The 9,998-nt window shown below is 40.2% G+C and overlaps 1 protein-coding gene across 1 annotated transcript; it reads right to left on the reverse strand.

Moving 5' to 3' along the window:
* Positions 1-1,749: 1,749 nt before the first annotated feature.
* On the reverse strand, positions 1,750-8,989 carry LOC117544928 (glutamic acid-rich protein). The gene is made up of 6 exons (XM_034214457.1): positions 7,848-8,989; positions 3,168-3,268; positions 3,002-3,073; positions 2,858-2,912; positions 2,740-2,776; positions 1,750-2,644 (listed from the first exon to the last, which is right to left on the reverse strand). The coding sequence occupies exons 1-6, from the start codon at positions 8,722-8,724 to the stop codon at positions 2,623-2,625; spliced, it is 1,164 nt and encodes a 387-aa protein (XP_034070348.1). The 5' UTR covers positions 8,725-8,989; the 3' UTR covers positions 1,750-2,622.
* Between the last annotated feature and the right edge of the window lie 1,009 nt (positions 8,990-9,998).

The following is a 9,998-nucleotide window of genomic DNA, read 5'->3' on the forward strand; positions in this document are numbered from 1 at the left end:
TTTCCTCCTTTTTATTGCCAAGTTCCAACCAATAAATAAGAACTTTGTTTTTCCTTGACACATGGCTCATGGCTGATGTTGTCCTGAAAACGGGCACCTTAAGAAGTCAAATAAACCCTCTGTATATGTTGGATTAAGACAGACTTTAGGCCTACACAAACAATTGTAGGAATGTTTACTTTAAACCGCAGTAATGTGACGCTGTACTGTGCTGGGCCACGGCCAAATGTACAACCGTCTGATTCAAATCCAGATGCTCCTCTTGTGAATGGATTTCTGATTTGGCATTCCGACAAACCACAATGACATTACCACATGAACATCATTAAGTTCATGTTTGGGTGTGTTTAGTGCAACTATCTATCATCGAAAGAGAAGCTAATAAAAGCTATGAACACTAAGTGCATTGTGATTGATTGAAAGGAACAGGTTAATGAAATTCCAATGTAGGTTAAAATAAATGTTCTTATCTTACTCTCTGCCAGAAAGTGAATACTTGCATTTCCAAAATTATCAAACACTTCATATTAAATTGATATTGACTACACAGTAGCATTTAATGACAGATGCAGGCTGAGCACGAAATGTTGACACTTAAGACAACCATTTTCTTCCAAACACGAAAGCAAGGTCTCTTTTTATACCTGGTAATGTTTATTATTATTCCTGTGTTTATGCCCACACACACACCACTCTTTAAATGAACCTACGCAACAGGTTTCTTTCACATCCACTTCTCACTCCTCATTACTCAGAGCCCTACATGTATTTATTCTTCTCTAAAAAGAAAACACACCCTGCCTTTTCCAAAACAGCAACGACAAGTTGTCAAACAAAATGTCGATGAATTGTCACATGGGTACGAAAGTATGATTGGAGATGAGTTTATAAATCAATAAATGAAGGGGCAGACTCACAAGAGACATTCTATGCGAAGAAGAGTCCAAATCAAGTCAATAAAGGCAGAGATCTCCTTCGATTTAGAGGCCCTATTACGCACATTTTCATTTTTGTATGATATGTCTCACTGTCTGCTTTAATGTTCAATACGCTCTTAATTTTTCTCATGCTCCTCTTTTCACCCTCTGTCTGAAACCAGAGCTCAGTTGGTTAGCTGGCCGGCTCTGTTGTGATTGGTCAAATGTCCCGCCCTTTAGCCTTACACATAAAAATGGTTGGAGTGCTAGCCAATAGAAGTGTGGGTGTTAGTGATGTCATTATGTTAAGGTAATAAACAAAGGGGTCCAATGGAGGCGTTTCGGGCAGCGGGGGGAGTGTTTGGGAGAGAAACCCCCTTTGGTGGTAGGTTATTAATTTCAACCATTTCAACAGGTCATGTTAATAATGAGAGGCATCACAGCCTTAAAAAAAAGATGAACGTTCTTCAATATTTAGTTATCAACAGGTTCATACTTACCGGACACAAAGCCCTGACTCCGTCTGTGTTGATTCAACGATACACTCAATTGATTTTTCCTCCTTTTTATTGCCAAGTTCAAACCAATAAATAAGAACTTTGTTTTCCCTTGACACATGGCTGATTTGAAGAGCCCACTCACTCACAGCAGCTGGAGCTCATTCACTCATCATCGTGGGATTGGCTGAGCAATTCTTCTTTATTATTTTCTACCATGTTGTGGTGATCATACATCTCTTGTGTGTGTGTGAACATGTGTGGAAATCCCTCTACGAATATAGCATAACAAAGACCATGCCTGTCAGATTATTTTTAAAAGAAGGATGAAAAGGTTAAAGGGTAAATAGAAGTAATTTATTTAGGAAACAGTCATCGATTTTGCCTTTTAATTCTATAGAGTATACGATAATAAAATCTATTCAAACTATCGACCAAAAGTCACCTACTAAACCCAATTTACTCCAATGAATCATTTCACATTTCCGACAGGTAATTCCCATAAATTAGGTGGGAAAACTTTAATTTATGCACAGTTGTGAATTAAAACTGTGAGGCCTTATTAACATTGTTTTAATTAGGCACTAACTGCAGTTTGAATAGTCATGAGTATATGCTAAAAAAACAAAAAAACTATAAATAACCAATGTGAAATAAAAAAAACAAAGTAAACATATCAAAACAGCTAAATGTAATATGAACTGTACTTGTGGTGTAAATGTCGGAACCAAATAAAAATTAGAGACATTAATTATCACATAAGAATTGGTTAAATTGAATAACATGTTTTTGTATCAACACGTATATTAAATTATTCTGTAACAATAAATGGACTGTCATCTTTCTGGTGCATTCCTACAGATGTCATCCACTAAAATAAACGTATTCACATTGTTGTTCAACTAAAACTGTTTTACAAAAAGGTTCCTACAAAATAAGATTCTCAACAAATTATATAATAGCCTTAGCAATTAACTATTACATTAGGCACTTCATTAAATAAAGAAAATGAAAAGAGACTCTTATTTGCAGCCCAAATGACTAGTTCATTTAAAAATCTAAACAAGAGTTAAAACCTTAATGTGTTTCTGTTTTTCTGTCAGCTCTCATGTTGCTGGAGAGGTTTGCACAGCCGGACAGCTCTAGTCCTGGGCGCAGTACGTCACTTTACCACAAGGTGGCGTTAGAGGGAGCAGCCTGCAGGTTGCTCAGAGTAGAGAGGAAACGCTCCTGAAAAACAAGATCATAGCATGAGTAAACAAACTCAACTACATAATGACATAGTATATGCACAATACATGTAAATGTGTTGTGTGAAGTCTTACTGAAAGAGAGTCCCAGTAAGCTCATCAACAAGGCCACCTGAAACAAACACATGCAACATTTAAGAAGTTGCTTAAAGATTGAACTATACAAGCATAATGAGTATTTCTCAGTGTTTACCTGGTGAGCAGATTGTGTCGCACAGTAAGGGGCAGATGTAGCAAGATGAGCAATCCTGGAACAAAATAAATAAAGTTTATCCCAATTGTTGCCTTTAATGTGTGTTATTGAGAGTGTTTTGCACACTGCACAGTGAAGACTTACTTGGCACTGCTCACAGTGATCCGACTCATCGTCATCTTCACACGGGCATTTTTCACAGTCTGTAGAGCAGTGCTGAAAGAGGAAGGAAGACACACAACGTACAGTCATTATCTGTTTCTATTTTTCTAGAAGTTATTTCGTCATAAGATCCATTGAAGTCTCTTACCTCACAGATGGTGCACACACTGCACAGAGAGCCGGAGCGGTACTGCAGCGGGGTGGTGGCGGGCTCCTCAATCGTTTCATTTGCTGCGTCCGTGACTTCATCTGCATAGAGTTAACAGAGTCACAACAAATTAGTTCGGCCAATACATATTAGCTTAATATTGAAATTAGCTATAGGCTTTTGCTGTGTGTACTGTATCTCGGCCAATAAGTCAACCCTTTAAAACCCTAATAAAAATGGTGTTCCCATAGAACAAAACTGCACTGCCAATATCGTTTCAAGGTCTCTATGACATTTGGATCAGTTTAAAACATGTGGTTGTGTTTAGAAATCCAATATTGTTGGTTAATATAAGCATGTTACATATGTTAGCTATGTGTGGTAGTTAACTTCCCAAGTTTAAACAAGTCAGGGTTGTTTTTTGTTTCACACACAACACTATTATCGGCCTCCTTCGTATGTTTGACCCCTACACCTACCCCAAACTTTCCCATTGAAATTGGTAAGAACCTTATTTGTGATAGGTCAAACACTGAGGTAATCCAGGAGATACATCTAATAAAGACTGCATAAGTAGCTCGCATTACAGAGAGAGTTCATTCGGTATTCAGTATCCCCAGAGGATGAATTCTACCGACTTTGGTGATCCCTTTAGTTTCCATCCAGCACCACCATGAGGTTGCAATTTGAGATTTAGAAAACAAATGTGTGATCCCAGAGAAGAAACTGTAAAAACTGATCTCTTGACTTATCTTGTACTGTTGAATCAACATGAGGTTAATATTTAAGTTAGTCCAACACTTTGATTTATGACCAAGTACCTACAAAACTAGTGGCATTCCTATGGGCCTTGGCAGTATGCTGATTTGTGTGGAGTGCTCTCTGGTTTTAATAATAGCATGCTTTGACGCTCAACTGACACCACATACATTACAAACACTATATGTTCTAAACATGAGCATGCAAGTATTAACGCTGACAGTACATTTGCATTTGGCTGGAGTAGACACACAGAACTGCTAGCATGGCTGCAGACTCTTCTTACATTGCTAAATCCTGCTTGGTGTGTATTTGTGTATATTGGTCAGAGCTCATTATGTAGGGGACCTGCATCAAGATTGGTGTTTATGTTATGTGTTTCTGAACGGAAAAAAAAACAAAAAACTTAAAGTATCGTTTAGCGAACATTTCATGCATGAGCATCAGGTTGTGGATATGTCTTGTTTCCATACAGATGATATTGAATCATTATAAAAGCTCATTGGATAAGTCTTTTGTTTAAGAGCATTTTGGAAAGCTGCTATCTATTAATACCCAAATGCTTTAGTCAATCGACAGAAACATATCAACAACTTTTTTTGATAATGGATTCATCTTTACAAATATTTTTCATTTAAAAATGGCAGAACGTTTTTCATCTTTCAGCCTTTAAGATACGATGTCCTGCTTTTCTCTGTTTCATATTATGTTAACTGATTGTCTTTGGTATTGGACTGACAAAACAATAACAACAATTATACATCACCTTGAATTAAATACACGTTTTTACTATTTTATGACATTTTTAAGGCCAAATTGTAAATTGATTGATTTAGAAAACGTATCATGAAATGACAAAGTACTTATAACTCAAGTAAGCAATAAGGAAAACTGTTCCCATTACTGATTAGTAATAATGATGCAGGTTGGAGTTGGGAATACATATTTTGTTGTTGCGTAGTAAATATTAAAGCATGAACACCGAAAGATCTTGAGACAGTCCTTTTTCTTAGTTTTTTTAAACGTACGCACTCCACCAGTAATTATTTTTGCATCTTAAAATAAACACAGTGGTTCAACAAAAGGCATGAAAGGTTTGGACCCTGCTGGGTGCCAGCTACTTCACCGATAAGTGAGTCTATTTTAGGGCCGTTATTTGACAGCGTTCCTACGGTGACTGCAGAAAGACTACAATGTCAAAGGGAATGTGGAGTTAGGAGGCATTAAAGCAGGGGTGGGGAACCTTTTTCCTCTCAAGGGCCATTTCAATGTTTTCAACATCCTCCGCCTACGAGGGCCGTACAAATTATTGACCTCTGCTTAAAAAAACTAAAATCACAGCCCATTCATTTCACCTTTCTTTCATGCTGTGCAAAGAAAAAGCAACCTCTTAATCCAGATATCTGGCCATGACTCGCGTATGCATGCACGTGCACGGTTGTGGCATGACCTCCAAAACAGAAAGATATGGACACAAGATGTGTGCAAATGTATTTTGTTTCCTATCCATGTGAACATGATTTAAGTGGGGGGAGACCTAACCTCCTCTAGGGGGGTCCGGGGGCATGCTCCCCCGGGAAGATTTATTTTTAAATGTTGAAGTTAACAGCATCAATCTGGTGCACTTTGAGAGCAACATGAGGTGACCTATGGATACATCTCTCAACACCCATATGAAACAGAACTGTAAACAGATTTTCTTTTTCTTTATGGATATTTTACAAATCACTCCCCTTTCAAACTGTAACAACTTTTTTTTACTGTCATATAGTATTTTACACCTGTTTACTTTATTCTCTTATTTTTTTATAACTATAATGATCATATAAAGGTGTGCCTTTACCTCACTGGTTGTAGAAAAAGCTTCTTATATTCGTTAGCATAGCTAGCTAACCAGATGCTAATAACAACAAAGTTATTGACTGTATGCTCAGTATGACAGATGAACAGATCGCCACTGGGCTTAAAACTAAAGACACAGCCACGCAAAAACTGCAGCATGTGTACGGCTCCTTATCGGTACTGCAATTTTTGGAAGTGCCGGAGCGGAGCTGAGTTCTGGTGCTCCCGGTCAGAACTACACCCCTGTCAGACGAGACATATACCACGTGATGACACGTTAGGCTTGTGTTGTGTTCAAGGACCCTGACCTTGGCCAGGAAAAACAGGCACTCACTTGTTTAATTATTTTGCGGTCTAGATTAGGGATGTGCATCTCCATCACTGAGGCCGATGCGATGCGCATCTCGATACGTTGCCACGATACGATACATTAACGATACATTTGAAACACCAGGCGATGCGATACGATACGATTCACCCCTGTTGCGATACAGTTCGATACGATTTGATTCAACATTATGCGATTCGGTGCGATACGATGCGATTCAACACGATGCAAAAATAATGATACTTCAATTTGGTACGACAGAGGATTTTTGTTTTATTCCTTATATGCAGCAAATCATACATTAACAAAAAAGTGCTTTACATATTTGGTACTGCACATCCCATCATGCCGTTTATTTGTTTACCTTTAAAAGCTCTCCAGAGTACAATTGTATAACACCTCACAGTTAAACAATGTAAGGATGCATTGCTCATGATTAACAATGTGCAAATAACAGCTACCATAGAGCAATGCCCATACAGCTGCCAGCCTGATGTGCTTAACACTCATTCATAGGCTAACTCACCAGTGAGCAGAAAGCAGTGGGTTCTATATGAACAATAAATAATACAAATAACCTTTCACAAACAGGTATTTCATAACTGCTTACAGTGAGGAAGACATTTAAATTATTATTGGCCGTCACAGGCTGCTGTAAACTAAACACCACTCTCTCTGACAGAACACCTCACTGAGTGATTTAACTCATATGTCTAACTTTGAGGTTTCTCTTTTCAGCCGCAGACCCCATGTCGCCTCTTTATGTGCGTCGCTAAGTTCCTCGTACTACTTGTGTACTTTAAATCGGCTCGGCATCGTTAACAATTTGCGAGCGATTTTTCAAGTTGACCGTCTGTGCCGTGCACATATACCATCAGGACGTTACTGATGGGGTGCGGCTGCGGAGTGATACTGTGTGTATGCAAGCCCGCATCTAGGACGGATCTATGTATCATGGCTGTAGACCTGTTAAGTAATAAAGATACCTCATACAAAAGTCTACGGATACCTTATTACTCTCCATGACCTGCGGTCAACTATATAGCATAAAGGACTATTACACCGTCTTTCTTGAACAATCCGAAGTGTTACCAAACGTTTGATTTGTAGGTATTTTTCGGTGCGCTGTGTTTCTCTTTCTACGACTTCCGTGTGTGTTGATAACTGAGACTCTCGGCCTCCGTAGTGGCGAAGCAAATATCAAAGATCGTCTCTGCTGAGCGTTGACACGATGAGGGGATTTTATATGAATGAATCGGTTTTTTACCGATGCAAAGACGCTACGCCATCGATGCATCGCGAGTTCAACCCGGTTCAACCCAAACTGTAGCCGATGTGCACTCTTTCAACCGGTGCACTCGCATCTTGAACGTTTATGCCGGTGCACCGATGCGAATCGGTGAATCTTAACATCTCTAGTCTAGATTTCTTTAATTTTTTTCTTTTTTGCGTGTGTTTATAAATTACCTCGAGGGCCACACCAAATGGTCTCGCGGGCCGTATACGGCCCGGGGGCCGGAGGTTCCCCACCCCTGCATTAAAGGGTCCAGGAAGTACATTTACTCAAGTACTGCACTGTACTGTACTGTGAAGGATGGACTATTGTTACAGTGTAATGTTGCTACTTTCACTTAGTACTTAGTAGTGAAGTACTTCCTTCACCTCTGAAGTGTTATACTTTATATTAAATGACACAAGTTTAGTGGTAGTATGAATATATTATAAAATGTAGTAAAAAAAAAGGGGAATACCGTCATCTTCCTCTACTTCAGTTGCAGCGTATTCCTCATCATCCTCCTCATCCTCATCAGCCTCCTCTTCCTCAGCCAACTCCTCCTCCTCCTCATCATCATCATCATCATCGCTGGCTTCCTCTGCCTCTTCAGATGCCTCCTCGTCCTCGTCCTCCTCTGCTGCATCTTCTTCGTCGTCATCTTCAGCTGTGGCATCCTCCTCCTTCTCATCATCATCATCATCATCATCATCCTCCTCCTCCTTCTCCTCCTCCTCCTCCTCCTCCTCCTCAGCAGCCTGTTCTTCCTCCTCTGCTTCATCTTCAGCAGTCTCCTCTTCGTCATCGTCCTCATCAGCAGCCTCCTCTGCGACCTCTTCTTCCTCTTCCTCCTCCTCCTCCTGCTCCTCCACCTCCTCAGCAGTCTCCTCTTCCTCATCTTCCTCCTCCTCTTCCTCCTCTGCCACCTCAGCAGTCTCCTCTTCCTCATCTTCCTCCTCATCTTCCTCCTCTGCCACCTCAGCAGTCTCCTCTTCCGCCTCATCCTCTTCCTCCTCCTCCTCCTCCTCAACAGCAGTCTCCTCTTCCTCCTCATCTTCCTCTTCCTCAGCTGCCACCTCTTCCTCCTCGGCCTCTTCCTCCTCCTCCTCTTCCTCATCCTCCTGTTCATCCGACTCTTCCTCATCCTCCGTTAGATGTTCCTCTTCATCACCCGCGCCATCATCACCCTCAGCAGTTTCTCCCTCTTCAGCTACCACCGCCTCCACATATCTGGCGTAGAGGCCTTCCCCTGCCTCCCCCACCTCATGGGCACTCACCCCCCCAGAGAGAGGGGTCTGAGACGGGCAGAGGAGGACCAGCAGGAGCCCCACCATCCAGCCTTTCACAGGAGACATTTTGGAAAAAACTCAAAAGGTTTGGAGTTTCTTCTGAACAAAAAATCCACAAGTCTCCTGACCCTGTTTCCTCCACCGAAATGTAAAAAAATCAATGACTTTTTAACACTTAAAAAACATTAAATCCACAGGAAAGGTGAGAGAGTTACAGGAGGTGCGAGGATGTTGTTCAGCTCAACAGACCAACAGAGCAGAGTGCCAGCCTTGTGCCTGGAACACAGTGGAAACACAACTGGGTGTGTGGTGGAGTAGCATATGTGCATGAGTGACAGGGGCACATGGGTGGGAAGAATGCTCCTGATGCCCTTAACCCAGTGTATTAGAGAGGTGGGTGTGTGCTTAGGGTAGACAGGGGGGGTTGTACCGCAGGAGGGAGGGGGGTAAGGGGTAAAAGAACATATGAAAATGAGAGGGAAGGAGCAGATTGTTTACCAATATTAAATAATCCAATTGAAGTGGATTAGGATTAGGTCTTCATTTCAAGTGCTACAGCTATTCGGGAGAGAATCTTTATTTGCATGTATGGGTATATATGTACACACTTGTAAATGACTGTTATTTATTTAACTTTGAGTATATATATATTTTTTCAGTTGTTGAAATCTACTTTCAGTCTGTCTGTAAATCCCCCAGAACAAAAGCAGTCCAATAAAGAATACATTAATAAAATATACCATAAGAATATACTACAGTTCTATTTTATTTGTATTCTCTTGCACTATTTACTACTACTAGTTTATCATTGCCATATAGACACTGTAGCTAATGTGCACATCACAATAAAGCCTTGAATCTTGAACAAATTAGACGCATGCAGGCAACAAATGGTATTTACACACTCCAACAGCTTTGACTTTCCCTGATTATTCTCTACCTATTAAAGCTGTGGGAGGTGTAATCAGGAGCATTCATACACTCCCTTTCTTTAATTGAATCTATAAATAAACCTGGCTGAAACTCAGGACTGCATTTGCACAAAGCTCCATTGTACAAATAGATTATTTTAAACTATGGTCTCATGAAAGTGATAACAAAAATGATTGTAATATTAGTAAGTAATAGTCCCTTTTCTGTTAGTTTATGGGGTTAAACTAACACCTATCAGACACAGTCTCATCAGCGAGTCGATATTTGCTTGCCTGTCCCTTAGCAGAGAACATGTCAGGATGATGTATTTAATGGATGTAAATAGACAGAAATGGATATGATGGTGGTCTGCACATGTGCAACAACTGCCATTCCCAAGAAATTCTTTATGTTTTAAGAACAGAATG

Source organism: Gymnodraco acuticeps, unplaced genomic scaffold, assembly GCF_902827175.1.
Source record: "Gymnodraco acuticeps unplaced genomic scaffold, fGymAcu1.1, whole genome shotgun sequence".
NCBI classification, from domain to species: Eukaryota; Metazoa; Chordata; class Actinopteri; order Perciformes; family Bathydraconidae; genus Gymnodraco; species Gymnodraco acuticeps.

Bases quoted from the DNA above. Each gene is read 5' to 3' on its own strand.
- LOC117544928 (XM_034214457.1), bottom strand. From the start codon at position 8,724: ATGTCTCCTGTGAAAGGCTGGATGGTGGGGCTCCTGCTGGTCCTCCTC. The intron at 3,074-3,167 runs GTAAGAGACTTC...TTCCTCTTTCAG, and splicing joins GTGTGTGCACCATCTGTGAG to CACTGCTCTACAGACTGTGA. The intron at 2,913-3,001 runs GTAAGTCTTCAC...ATTTTGTTCCAG, and splicing joins ATCACTGTGAGCAGTGCCAA to GATTGCTCATCTTGCTACAT.